Here is a 14840-nt window from a genome sequence, read left to right as displayed (position 1 = left end):
TTGTTAATGCGGCTGACCAGATGGGCTCCTTCTCCCCGCAGCTCTGGCTGAGGGTGTTTACCATGCACTGGGCTGTGGATAACAGGTGAGGCTGCTGCTGGCTTTTCAACCAATAGGAGGGCAGCAGATGTCCGGACCTCTGCCTGTAAACCTTTATTTGGCATTTGGGGCCTAACGGGAGTGGGCTTGATAATAACACAATAATCAAAGTGAATTGTGGTTTATATGTTGGGCTTTTTTTTTTAAGCCTACACAAGGTTATTATGTGAGATGGTCATGCAAGCTATCGCAATAAGTCCATACACGTACCCACTGCTATCAAACCTCCCTGTGCCCAATTTACTGAATCCTTTTTGTAAGAAACTTCAGTGGTAGAGTCTCCAATATCCAATTTGTGTACCCAATACTTCAGATGCCCAGCTATTTAATTTTGCCCTTCTTAAAATTCAGGCATCATTTCCAAAGATGTTCTCTCGTCCCTTGTGTGACAAAATGTTACCAGCATTAGCTGGGCAAACAGGGAAAATTCCTTTCCTTTTCCAATGCAGGCCATCTTGAATTACTGCAATTATAATGGCAACAACAAAGGTAAGGCCAGGCCTGGGATGGTGGAGAGGAGTAGTCTGAATCAATCTGCCTTAATGGATGACCTGTGTCTAGCATGCATGTATGGATTAGTTTTGCTGGAGCACCTGTCCCTGTTCTGTCAACAGCAGATCAGGTTACTGGCTACACATTCACCTGGCTGACAACTTCCTGCGATTGACAATACGCCGGGCTTTGTGCACTGCTGCTCGCACAATATCGATGCTGCATGTAAAACTATGAAACAGGTGATTTAAAAAATACTTTGGATGTATGTGTAAATTATGTCGAATTTTATTTTTTTTAAATAAACACCAGATAAAGCTCTCATTACATATACAACACATCCAGTACAACACATTAGCATACTTTCACAAACAATTCCACCTAACGTCTATCTTCTAATTTCAAGATCTGGCTCTAACGAGGCCTCTCAGGGTTATTATGGCGTTAAGCTGCCAGAGCGGCCCGCTGGAGCGAGGCTGTGGCTGGACTTAGCATCCTTCCAAGGACAGCTTGAATCTGATCTGAACTGGGAGACGACGCTCAGTCAAGAAGGGGAAGAATACTCTCTCTGTACTTTGCTCCTGAGTACTGAGATTCAAAGATTATGTGATTAAGTACGAGCCAATTTCTCTGATTTCCAGTCAGATAATGTTTATTATGCATATATCTTGTGATATTTAGAAGAGAACTGGGAAATTAGAGCAGCTGACAGGAGATCAAGCACATCTTCTTCATACTAAGTTTTGTGTTCTCCTTATCAGCGCAGATATCTCTTTTGAGTTTCCCGGAGCACAATAAGGGGAAATTCCCCCTTGGATTCATGGTGGTTCCATTCAGAGATAAAAACGAAGGAAGCTGACGTTTCAAAGCATTCAGCCAGCTCCACGGTACACTCATGTGTAACCATTAACTGATGTTCAAACAAACGTCACCCAGCCTGTACCTCCGAGAGGTTAACCTTTAATGCGAGGCTCATTAATATTTGAACCAGGAGTCCGGAGGAAATCTCTACATATTTCATCCAGTTTGCATAAAGCCCCCTCTGGATGGCCTTCCACTCCTGGTGCGGCCTTGCTGCTGCTCTGTGCTATTCACTGTCATCTCCATTATCTCCCTGATGACGAAACGATTAGCTAGCAACCGTTACTCTAACCACAAAGCTGGAAGGGTGATGGATGGGCAAAGTGATAGACTCAGGCGGTTGGTGGGGGGGCTTTGTCCTGGATCACTGACACCTTCTATTTTGTGATCCATGCAACCCCCCATTGCCTCCATCCAACTCCCAGATCCTACCCAGTTACCCCCACCAGCTGCCTCTGACCCCTCATCATAGCCCTGCCGCTGCTTGCCATGTGCTGGGAGTCAAAGGGTTCCCACCTATCGCTCATCAAAATGGAACCCCACCATCTCCTGCCCCGCGCACTAAATCACAATCAATCGCCGGGCAGACAGAGATGGATTGGGACATCCACGACCCTGTACCTTTCAGCGAGCCGCCCGCCCTCCAAAGGGCGGCTGTCACTGGCAAATAATAGAGGGGATTCGAGGAGGAGTGAGCAGGTCAAGTCTGCCTCCCCTGGAAGGAAGTTATCACAAAGCAATGGAGGGAAATTCTTTTCTCTTTAGGAAACAACAATATCTAACAGCATGTCTGACAGAAGGACGTGTGGTGGACAAAGATTTGCTTTGATGCAAAAAAAAGAAAAGAAAAGAAAAAACTTAAAACTTAAAATCTAGATAAATGTGGAGCACATTTTGGAGTGATTTGGAGAATATATTCTCATGAGGATAAATGTTTGGGGAATATAAATGTGGTTTGGTGATACTTACATACAAAAGGGTTTACCCCACAAATCAAACCTGTTCTAAAAAGGTTCAATGTTAGATTTATACAGAAAATACAGCCTTTTATGTTTATTGGCTAACCTATGAGAGGGCATAGCTACACAGCTGTGTCTAGGCAGTGTGTGATAATTCAATGTTGGCTAATCCAAGGTGATAGCATGCTTTTTTTATTTGGAAATATCTCTTACACTTCAACCGTCTCTTTAGCATGATCATTTCAATATAAGATACACAAATTAATCAAATTATGCCTAACGTGTCAACTAGTCTTTCTAACAAACTAACTAACCCTTAGTTAACTAACCCAAACTTATAATCATCGCCTAAAAAGGTTATTTTACGTTTACTTAATTTTAATAAACTAGTTGGGTCACCAAGCAGCGTAATATGAAAAGTGTAGTCATGTTTATTTTATAAGTCTCCTGGATTATGTTATCACTACGTCAGCCAGGTAAGCCAATGAATTGATGCTATGTGGTGGGCTATCCCTCATTTCACTAAACGATAGATGTATTATGTTATTCAACGTTATTAAAATTGGTTGAATTTGGAACCGCTTAAAAAAATGCAACAAATTAAATTGTAGAGTAATTAATACAATGAACCCTATAATGAACTAACTAGCCCTGTACAATGGCTGCACCGTTAAGCGGAGCTGTACCAAGTTGTCGGACCAAAAACGTTCACTCTAGAGTCACTCATATATCTGTGCCGTTTAGACTCACATACATGTGTACCGGCCTTCTGATTGTATTCATATATGTACTATCAATACGCTGCCTTCCACAGCCCGTCTCATTCCCCTTTTTTCTCCACTCTCACAATAATACAATCTTGACATTCTGCCTCACATCATGTGTGCTTGAAGAGCTGCCTGTCTAGTGCTTCCTGATTTACTTCACAACAGACCGAGTGATTGCATCATTCACATGAGCATTGACAACAAATAGCATTCAGACATGTAAAAGTCTCCACAATGCCATACCAGTGAAAGATCTTATTCTGCATTTACTGCCAAGGGCTCAAGGAGGATCATTCACATGTAGATGTGTCCTTCTGGAAGTGCCTCAGCCATACAATTTCCATTTAGATAAGGTGTATACACAAATAAAGAAAGGACATTGGGTTCTTCATTTGATTAACTAATCATAGTCTTTGTAATTCCACTCGGAGACCTTGAAGGGCAGTGTCGGGCTGTGCACCCTGATTAGCCTATGCATGATTGCTGCATGCTGCTGCGGCACAAATCAGTTCAAGTAACTCAACTCCATACACTACGCAGTGGCTGTGATTAAACAGGCGATTAAGACATTGAGAATTTCTGGCTGTTTAATCCCTTTTCCCATTGTCTATAGCCACAGTATAGTCCCTGATCAACAATAACTGAACGCCACAAGAATTGGAGTGAGAGGTGATTAGAGTCTTTAAAGCTCCCTGGAGTGTGGATGCAGGTTGTTTGTGATTAGCTCGAATTTAGAGGTACATTCTGTTCTTATTGCCTCTTGCCGGAGCAGGGAATTCATTATCTGATTCTTAAACTGAGGGGGGGGGGGGGGACACGCACAGCCCCAGGACTCGTGTAATATCTTCAAGTGAGACCGGAATAATCCATGTTTGTGGAACAAAACATGCACACAAGCGAGGAAGCTTCTGGTTCGCGGCATGTTGACAAACCCAACAAAACACTCCTCAACCTCACGACTCCAGGCTCAAAGTGCTTTAACCCTCTTCCCACTTCCCTGCTAGCCCTCTTCATGATGTGCAGTGGTGTCTGTGTATCATCTGAAGGCTGTATAGAAACTCTACAGCCCCTCTCCATGACTGATCTCTTTTGATAGAGCTCATTATGCAAACTGCTCCCAACTCCCACCGCATAATTAGTGCTTAATTAATTTGAGTGAAATCTTTCATCTGTCTGTGTCCGGCCAGCTCCTTCCTTCCATTTACAACATGATATTAATTTCAGAGGGGGGAATGGCAGCCCAGCTGATGAAAAGGCTGATATAATTAATCAAGTACTGTATCTTTTTCCTTCATTTTTTGCAGGAATAATAATAAGTGTGATGAGCAGAGTCTGATTAACCCTATTATGCTCCCTAATTAGGGTGATCATTTAATAATCAAAGAAGCAGCACAATTATAAGAGAATGCAAATCATGGCATCTAATGGCGAGAGTGACAATTCTGGGAATTCTTTGTTTGGAAAATGCGGCATTCCAAAGTCAAAGGCCAAAAAAAGGCTATTCTCTCAGCGTACACATGTTGAGGATGTACTTACATAACTTGAGCCCCACATTTTTTGTGAATCTCTACAGGCGACAGCAGGAAGCAGGAAGAAATATATATTTAGAATATATACAAAATGTAACACCATGTTAGTCACAAGCTAATTCTCTCACGTGAAACTCTTGACAATTATCAAAAAGTTTGACATTTGGCTTACTGGCCTTTTAGCCGCAAGGTCTGTATGGTAAATATGTAACTGGAGCCAGCAGCCAGTTAGCTTACCTTAGATTTGCATACAGACTGGAAGCAGGGGAATGCTGCTGCTCGCCTGACTCTGCCCAAAGGTAACACAATCTACCAATCAGCACCTCTAAACCTCACAAGCATTTATTTTTTAATTGTTTTCTGTGTCCGACCACCCTCATCTCATGTAAAAACAACAAGTTGTAGTTGTACTGTGTTATATTCCAGAATATTTCTTGACCGGGTGAAGTAACTGGAGTTTCTCTTCATAAAACCACAATGTGACGTTCCACTTTGTTGACATGCAGTGTTGATCAGTGAGCTGTAGAGGAGCTGGTGTGGTTTACCTTTGGCCAGAACCAGGCACTGTTTCCGGTCTTTGTGCTCAGCTAAGCTACGTGGCTACCGTACAGACATGAAAGCGGTAGTGGTTGTCTTAGCCGACTCTTAGCAATAAAGCAAAAGAAGACATTTTCCCAAAAGGATAACTATTGTTTTTATTTTCACAATAAAACAGGTCATTAGTAATGATGTACAATTAAACAACAAAGGCTCAACATCATGTTAAAACACACTTATTTCAAGGGCACGCTGCCACTCATCCGAGAGTAAGGATGGCCGAATCTCATCACTCAGGCATTTAAAGCCACTCACATGGCACACACTTTTATTTCCCACTGGCCCTGTGTCTTTTATAGAGCCCAAGGTACTAAGAGGCAGCTGCCACTAAACTCAGGGGCGACAGTTCAGGACCATGGACAGCAACCTGTCTTCACACACTCAGTGGACCAACTTCCACAGTAGAGCTAGTGTTTCAAATAGAACGCTGTGAATATCAATTCAGAAAAACAAGGCCGTTATGTATTTAACAGAGATTTCTGCATGAATCCGATGCATCTTATAATAAGTGAGATAAGCTGACTAATAGTTTAAGGCTATGAGAAAGATGACCACTGTGTAGCTCCATATGTCAGTAGATAAAGGATATGGCCCATTAGGCTTGCCAGAGTCCATCTTTCATGCTCCTAGATGATACAGCTGCTGTCTACACTTTCATCAAGATAATGGCGACCTCATATATGGAGTCTATGAGCAATAGCCTTGATTTCATTTTTCTTATGTGGAGTCATTATCAATATCATTGTAATCTTCAGGGATCTTCCATTTTTTGTTGTGTACACGTGTAAGAAATGCACTGACTGCTAGTGCCAAGACAAAATGCTTGTCAGTAAAATCCTTTATATGCTGGCTTCTCTTGCTACAGTGTGAGTGTGTATGTGTGTGTGTGTGCCTCCTCCACTTCTTTGTATGTGAGGTGTGTGCGTTTCTCTCTCTCTCTGTGTGTGTGTGTGTGTGTGTCTCCATGAATGTCCCTCAATTTACTCCTCTTCACCCCCATAGTGCAGCTGTGCCTCAGAGGACTCTTGTGAAATAATTGAATGAGCCGGGGCAGGGGGAAACCTGTGGCAGCGAATGTGGTGCCCGCTGGTCTTATTATCTGTAATACGGCAGCCGCTCTGCCTGCACTTTCTCATCCGCTCATGAATACAGAAATGAATGTGGTGGACGTCAGAGGTGAGAAGCAGGCCAGAGCCGTTTTAATCAGTTCCCAGATAGAACAATCACTTTATCCACCTCCACAGCTCAGAGGTGAATTAGTGTTTAACATTCCAGGGCATGCTTTCTGACAGGGGACTCCACCCCCAAACAGCCAATGGGCTGTGGAGATTATTGAGAGACACTCTGATGTTTTTGACGAGTAAATTAGAGCTAAACGTGCCCCTGGGACTCCAGCCACTGATATGCCTGATATGCAGGAAGACCTCTTTTTAATAAGAGGCTCTTTATGGGAGAAGAAAAAAAATATATCTGGGGTTGTCCCTTTGAAGCATTTGTTCACATCTGTGCACACACAACAAAACCAATTAAACTATCTAACGTTTTCCTTGAAGTACTAAGCAACCTTTTTGCAATTGTTGATATGGCGTTTCCTATTTACCTTGCAGTACACGTATATGCATATATCAAGAAGACCATTTCAGCTCCACCGAACCGCTTCAGAAATGACATAAAAGCCCAGAAACATCTGTCCTCATAGAGTCATCAGCATCATTGTCAAAAGTACGGATGACATCGGGGACATTCTCAGTCAACACCGAGGTCCATTAGTCTTAAGCTCAGAGCTATACCACTTTACAGGGCTTTTCACAGTAACCTGGTCTCGCGAGTATCCTTCTAAAGTACACTTTAAAGTCTAGACAGTGACCTTTGTGTTGCTCTCATGGCCAAACAGGCAATTTCCCCATTGATCCTCTGGATGCTACAGTCTGACTTCTTTTCCAGAGGCTCACTACAAACCTTTTACTATTGTTGCTCTTTATAAGTGCCGACTGACTGTTGTTTCACTGTGACTTGTTGACTCCCCTGAGACTGCCAACAGATGGTCTTCCTCGTTTTCCACGAGAAACCCAAACAGTGGCACACAGTTCATTTTGGTGGAACAAATAACAAATACATAACAGAGGACTCTGTCTTTATTGTTTTCCCTATGAAAACAAAAGAGCAGAGAACCTCCGGACTCCCCAAACAAATCTTCTCTTTGGAAAAGGAAAGTGTATTATAAGGCCAAGCAGTGCTGCTTGGCCTTATAATACAGCAGAAGCAAACAACAAATATATTTTAATTAAAACACAATGGGAAAAAGTATCTATGTAGATTGATTCCCACTACCACACAGGTAGATTCATAAACAAAACTGCAACAGAGCAACCAAAAAGAATAGAGTATAGAAGACAATGGAGGTGAATTGAGCCATCATCTCTCTGTAGAAATAGTTTTAAATGTGTTTTGGAAACACCCAAATAGAGCTATATTTAAAAAACAATCACTTCATTAAACTCCGGCACTTTTGTTCTACTGGGTCATTGTTCTCTTGCTGGTGCCTTCCTGCTCTCAGTTTCAGGGACAAAGGCTCAAGCCGAGGCTGTGCCGTGTCCACAGCCTGCCTGATTAAATCTGGGTCCCTCGCTGGCTCTCTCCATGGTGCTGAAAGAGCCCTCTATCAGATTACACCCAGCCAGAATAGGACGTCAGCTAATCCATTACAATAATTGATTGACAATGCATTGAAGGTGGCCATGTAGTGAGCACCAATTACAGTCATGTCCTATTGCACTTTCAAATTGGCTTGGGTTGGCAAAGCACATGGAGCCAATCATTCATCTGGGAGGTACAGGAGGTTTCTGTACATGTATGGCGAGAATAAAGCTAATCTAATCTTTGTGGAATTACCAAACTGCTCCACAGCTCCCTGGGTAACCGGGTTAATGTTTGACAGAAACGGCACAGTGAGATGCCTGCAAAGAGATCTGAGTGCAGTGTTTTGGATACTGGAGCTCAACCTCTCTCTGTAAATCCTCAGCATTAATTCTTCATCCTGTAGGTGGTGCAATAAAGTAAGAACTGGTTTCTGAGTCCAGACACTCAGAAACTGATCGGTCTTCAACTCTAACTTCTGGTTATTGAGTCATGAACTATCAGACCTGCAGCGTAGCCATCTTTTTAAAGTGACTATTTGCGGAAAGCTGAGCCAATTTAGACCTACAGTATAAATAAATTGTTTTTTTCATCACATAAAGATAATTTTAAACTATTATTTATTCATGTCTTTAAATGTTATCATATCACCTGATAAATTAGATTGACAACATGGCCTACTGGCTGTGAGGAAACTGAGAACATTTAAAATCCTACAGCATGCCATACGGTTTAGGAAGATGAAGTTGAGCTTGCATTAAAGTAGCTGCAGCTGTATGCTAATTAGGCGCCTATGCTTCCCGTCCGCCAGTGCAGCACGCGCCACTGATCAAACACGCGCATGCGTCTGTGTAGCCAGCAGCACACCGGCCCACGCACCCCACAGAAATTATCATGGGGGAAAGAGGAACTCGTTAAAATGCCATCAAAGCATGTAGTCCCAACAAACCACGACTAATAGATGAGCAGACTGAAAGAACAACAAGTAACAGAGCAGAGGAGGCGAACACGAGATACACCGAACAATAAGTTTGGATAATATTTATGTCTTAGAGACAATATAAATGAATAGCCTGTGGGCGAGTCAGCGAAACCATGGGGAAACTAAAATTAGAAAAGATTAAAAAATAAGAAGGCATGTAGGTAACTTTAAACATCAATGTGATTTTGGATGGATACTTCAAGAATATGTTCAAACGTGTCACTGAATTAAATCATTGAAAGTTTCTATCTAGTTTGATATCTCTCTTTAACTAATTTAAAATATATATATATTTTTTTCTTGCTTTAGCAAATGTGTCATTCCACCCCATCCAACCAAAAATAACGGCGTGCTTTCAGGCAGGTGAGAAGGCACCGGCACACAGAGGCCTATTGAAAGGAAGGCACAGGCCTGCGGCTCAGCGCCGATTGTGTAATTATTTGACTTGGTCATAGTGCAGCTTTATGCAAATGAGGGGAACAATGTACGACGATGGAGATTAATTCCTCCCTGGTCTGCCGAGTGAAAGGAAAAAGAATGCACTCTCTGCCAAGTGGCGCTCTGCAGCCTACATTTAGCCATTATAACGAGGGAAAAAGACAAATACACAATATATGAGGTATGCACGGAAACCATAGGGGAGCTGGTAAAGAAAATTAGACACAGACAGTCGTCGGAAATAAAGATGTTTTTGTCTGACAGTCAGGAGGCTGCAGAACTAGACCAGTTTGAAAGAAACGGAGGTTTGCTTTAAGAAATGGTTAAGGTATTACACACATCTTTACTTGATTAACTTTGGATTCAATGCACACTTTCATATTGAAGATTACAAACTTCTATCAGCAAACTAAACAGAAAGATCAACAATTACCATCCTGAAAACAGCACGTTTGTACAAACAACAGTTCTACACTGTACAGAAACAACAGCAGCTTCACTTTAACTTTGCATATCTGTGCAGCATTTTGCTACACCAGCCTCGGCTGCGGCCTTCTTTGTCTGGAGCACTGATTCCGCCCCGCACGCGTCTAGCTGTGGGCCAGATTGGCCGTGAGTCCCGTTAAGAGGTCAATTTGCCTTTCAAACGACAAAAAAAAAAGACAGGGATATTCAAGAACGGGCAGACGTGGCTATTGTGCACAAAGACCAGAGGGCCATCTTATTACTTATGTATGCAGCGAGATGTCTGATTTATATGTCGAGTTAAACCGAGACAGACACGTGCCCTACAATAAAGAAACACACCCTCTATAGTGTTTATTTAAGACATAATAAAATAAAGGTCTATAAAACCCTTTTGGCCTCTTGGAAGGCCTGCGTAATGTGCGCAACGGTCGTGCGTAAAAGAGGAGCATGGATAGAGAAAACAAACAAAGTCTAAAACGTGTGGAGGTAAAAAAAACAAAACAAAAAACAACAACAACGTGAAACACTGAACTGGGAGAATCTGGTTTCACAGGTGTGCCTATTTAGGTGAATGGTCTCTTTGAGCAACACCACAGGAGAAATTGAAAGAAACACAGCTTTGGGTTTGTATGTAACCAAGCTTGTCTCATCCCTGTCTTAATTCTAAATTTCGATGATTGTGGCAGTGACGGACATTTCCTTTTGGCAGCTCCGGGGCCCCCAGAGGAGAGCCACAAAGCCGTGGCACGTGTGCATTTGTATAGGGGCCTATCAGACCGTAAAAAGAGGAGGGTCCCGTCGTGTGCCTCTGTCGGGGAGGGGCCGAGCGCACACATTAATGTAATAAACCGCCAGTACATCTGCTAAGCTATCTGCACATCCTCCAACGAAATCCACCAAACCCCGACTCTGAGCCCTCCCACAATCCAATCCACTGGGATCCAGCTTTCATCTGATTGGTCAGGGATTCTGCAACAGGGGGGGGCGAGAACAATAGCATCATTCCGGCATAAAAAGAGTGGAGCTATGCCTTGGAGACGAAAACATTTCAGCAACAGAAGAATCGATATACCGGGGAGATAAAGTCCCATACGCCTCTAGAGTTGCCATATTTTTAACAAACCTGGATACTCCAGACTTTGCCCACCTCCCTGAAGTGCCTTTCCGCTGTTATTCGCCAAGATGCCCAAAGGATTCCTGGTAAAAAGAAACAAGAAATCTGCACATATTTCCTACAGGACTCGGTCAGACGAAGATTACTTCCAGGAGCATCCCACCCCAGCTGCCTTGCCGAGTTATGTGGACCCCTCCCCGCCGATGTCCATGGCGTCCAGTCCAGACCGCGCCGCTACGTCTCCGGATTTCAGAGCGGCTGACGTGCCGGTGCCAAGACTGGAGAAGCCGGTACAGTTCGGCAACCCAGAGGCGGTGTGCCAAGCCCTCTACAGCCCCACCCGGCCCATCAGCAAGGAGCACGACAGGGGATATTTTGAGCGAAGTTTCAATCTGGGCTCGCCAATTTCTGCCGAGTCATTCCCGACACCTGCCTCCCTCTCCGGCCTGGACCACCTCCTGTACGCACCGGTCGACCTGAAAATCGGCACCAGCAACAGCAGCCGCAGCGGCACCACCAGCAGCCTCCCGGCGCCAAGCAACCGGGTTGCCACCAAAAGACCCGCAGCTCACGGCACAGAGCGCAAATCTAAACCCGCCTCCAAGAAACCCAAAGCCATTAGGAAACTCAACTTTGAAGACGAGATGACGACTTCTCCCGTGCTTGGTCTCAAAATCAAAGAGGGGCCGGTGGAGATGAAGCCGAGGTCGCAGTCCGAAGGAAACAAGCCTCTTGGGGAGTTTGTGTGTCAGCTGTGCAAGGAGGCGTATGCGGATCCCTTCTCCCTGGCGCAGCACAAGTGCTCCCGCATCGTCAGGGTCGAGTACCGGTGTCCCGAGTGCGATAAGATGTTCAGCTGCCCAGCCAACCTTGCCTCTCATCGCCGCTGGCACAAACCCCGGACCACCGTGGCGCCAGCGATGCCACCGGCACAGGGCATCAAAGCCGAAATGGCCAAAATGCCACCGCTAGGTGTCAAGTCAGTCACCGACGAAGCCAAAGACATGAGTGACAGAGACACGCCGAGCCCAGGTCTGTCCGAGTCGGGCTCTGAAGATGGCTCATATGACTGCCAGTACTGCGGGAAGAGGTTTAAGCGACAGGCATACCTAAGAAAACACATCATGGCACACCAGGCCTTGCAAAAGAAAGTGCTGGAGGAGCACGGGTTTCAAACCGGCGACCACCCGGCCGAGCAGGCTCCGGTCTTAGCCTCCTCCTCCTCCTCCTCCTCCTCAGCATCATCATCATCCTCCTCCTCATCCTCCTCAGAGGAAGCCTCAAACCAAAGCCCTCTCAATCTGAGCCCGGTGGACTGCCTGCTGTGCCCGGTGTGCGGGGAGAGTTTCACCAGCAGGGCCGGCCAGGAGAGACACCTGCGCCTCATGCACTCCTCCCAGATTTACCCGTGCAAATACTGCCCCGCCACTCTCTACAGCTCGCCGGGGCTCACCAGGCACATAAACAAGTGCCACCCCTCGGAGAACAGGCAGGTGATCCTGCTCCAGATGCCGGTGCGCCCCGCCTGCTAAAGACAACACTAAACTCGTGCCTTTAATGGAGGGGATGGGGTGGGGGGATATAAAAAAAAAGGAGAAACAAAAAAGTGGCTTTGGGGTTAAAAAATGAAGAGTTTGTGATGCTCACTGCCATAACTTTAGGCCAATGAAAGGCAGGGCGGTTTGATGTTTAAGTGGTGTTTAATGAGGTGTCTTTTCCATGCCAATCAGTGATTGTTGAATGCTTCTCTCTATATTTGAATGACATATAGGCCTATTTTGAGATTTTCTTTCTCAAATTAGTTTATCAAGAAAAAAAAAAGAATACAAAGCGTTAGTTTGACTGTTAAAGGGTATTTTTCTAGGACAGCACATGTGTTCAATGATAGCTTCTAGACCTAAGAAATGTCTTAAAATTCTCAGAAATCCTTTTCTCCCCATCGAAGCCTTTTGAATTCACTGACCGTGATCGCTCTATCGCTGTAGCTTTACGCCGTTTGTGAACGACAGAACTTGTCAACTTTGTATTGGTGGGGAAAAAGAGAGTGACTGAAGCATTCCCTGTTTAGTAGAACCACGAATGCCTTTAGTATACAGATAAGCCTAGTCCGACATAGCCTACATACACATCCAAATCCCGCTGTATAACTGCCTTAAAAAAAAGTCAACATAGACTGTTTTAATTTTGAATGCTGGCACATATTTTATTATGTTATTATTATTATTATTATTATTATTGAAGAATTGTTGCAATATTTTTCATCATATGTTTATTTATTTATTTATTCTAATTATTTTATGTAACTTATTGTTGTGTTTGTTGTGACTTCTTCTGTGAATCGTTCTGGCAGTTTACATGTGGTATAGCCAAAATGTTTTGTTTTTGCTTTTGGGTCAAATTCACGAGTTGTGATAATTGTCGTGAGTCGGGTTTTTAATCTTCAATCTCCACAGCTCTTGTAAAAAGGAAAAAAAAAAAACGTAAAGCTCTTACCTTAGATGCAATCTTTTTTAAGGACAAGTTATTTTTCTTAAATGTTGGCTTTTATAGCGCTTTGATTGTATGTGTACATCGTTGTTGTCTATCGAAATAAAATATTTTCAAAAGGACACGTGTCTCAAGGTGGCTGAACTTTTTCAGAGTGGAAAAAGTACACGACGGTGATGAACTTTATTTCTTAACAACAATCACCATATTTCCAAAGGGAGTTTAGTGTTGAAGACGTGAAGGATTTAAGTGTTTGAATAATACGCCTGTAGATTTAGTGTTAGTTCTTAATGCTTTTGTTTCTGGAATTGTTTCTCTTTAGGGAAGTCTAAGGCGAATTATTTCCAAAAGGGAAAATAATACATGAAAACCGAATACATGTAGAAAAGATTAAATATGACACGGACTACTTTGAGATGTTGTAATAAAGCCTCGGATTGCTGTGGTCCCATTCTCAGGACCCAAATTAAGACAATTACCCTGCAAACAACTTTGCGTAAAAGATATTTCAAAAAGACCTTTAAACTAAAACAAATCTTTACACTTTATTTACGAGTATATTTTTATAAATAATGTATTGGATTTAGGATCTTAATTCATAAAAAAAATGTAGATACAGTTTCTGTCTTTTCCACACACAATTGTTTCAAAGGAGGTGAAGGGCAGTTTCAATGCTGCTTTTATGCCCGATGAGGTTCAAAGTTGACTCCCAAAGGTGGGCTCCCCGGGTATAATTTAACACCCTTAAAGCTTCAACAATGTTAGCATTAAACTTCTCCTTTCTCTTCAGCGCCGTCTCTCCAACTTAGGGGCCACACTCCAAAATAGTGCGCATCTATTTAGTCGTCCTGAACAGGAAAAAGAAACCTCAGGAGCCCCCTTGGACAAACCCTTGCCTTCGATTCCCCGTTCATCAGGCTGATGCGCAGTAAATCATGGCTGCACTGGCTCAATAGACGCCGTTTCGCTGCTGCCACAGAGAAGCACTTAGGGGCTAATCATAAATTCCCTCCTTAATACCATGTCAGGACATGACGGGAGGACAAAGAGGTGGTGGATCACACTCACCTCTGGAGCAGTAAAACATCTGTCTGCTTCGGCAGACTCATGCAGCTCGATTTGTGCTGATTTAGGGCACATGAGGGCTCGGTTGGCTTCATATCTGACCCCCAGAACCTGTAAAGCATTAAGTCAGTTGTAATTTAGCAGGCAGCCTCCAACTGTGTGACTTCGGACCGACAGACACATGCTGTCAGTATGTTCACCTCAGAGCATTGTCACTGTCCGGAAAGAAATAAAGCTCAATTTGTAAAAAGGATAAAAAAAACAAAACAAATCCCCCGTACACAGTGTGACTTTATCTCCTGTTTCTCTCTCTTTGGCCACTACAGAGTTGTTCCTGCTCATTAA

General features: G+C 43.6%; 1 protein-coding gene across 1 annotated transcript; it reads left to right on the top strand.

The window, feature by feature from the left end:
* Positions 1 to 11011: 11011 nt before the first annotated feature.
* insm1b (insulinoma-associated 1b) lies at positions 11012 to 12475 on the top strand (the record flags this gene model as incomplete). Its single annotated transcript, XM_079174247.1, has 1 exon — positions 11012 to 12475. One exon carries the CDS (start codon positions 11012 to 11014, stop codon positions 12473 to 12475), a length of 1464 nt encoding a protein of 487 aa, XP_079030373.1.
* Between the last annotated feature and the right edge of the window lie 2365 nt (positions 12476 to 14840).

Source organism: Pholis gunnellus, assembly GCF_910591455.1.
Source record: "Pholis gunnellus genome assembly, chromosome: 15".
Classification (NCBI taxonomy): domain Eukaryota; kingdom Metazoa; phylum Chordata; class Actinopteri; order Perciformes; family Pholidae; genus Pholis; species Pholis gunnellus.
This window is presented reverse-complemented; position numbering and strand designations above follow the sequence as displayed.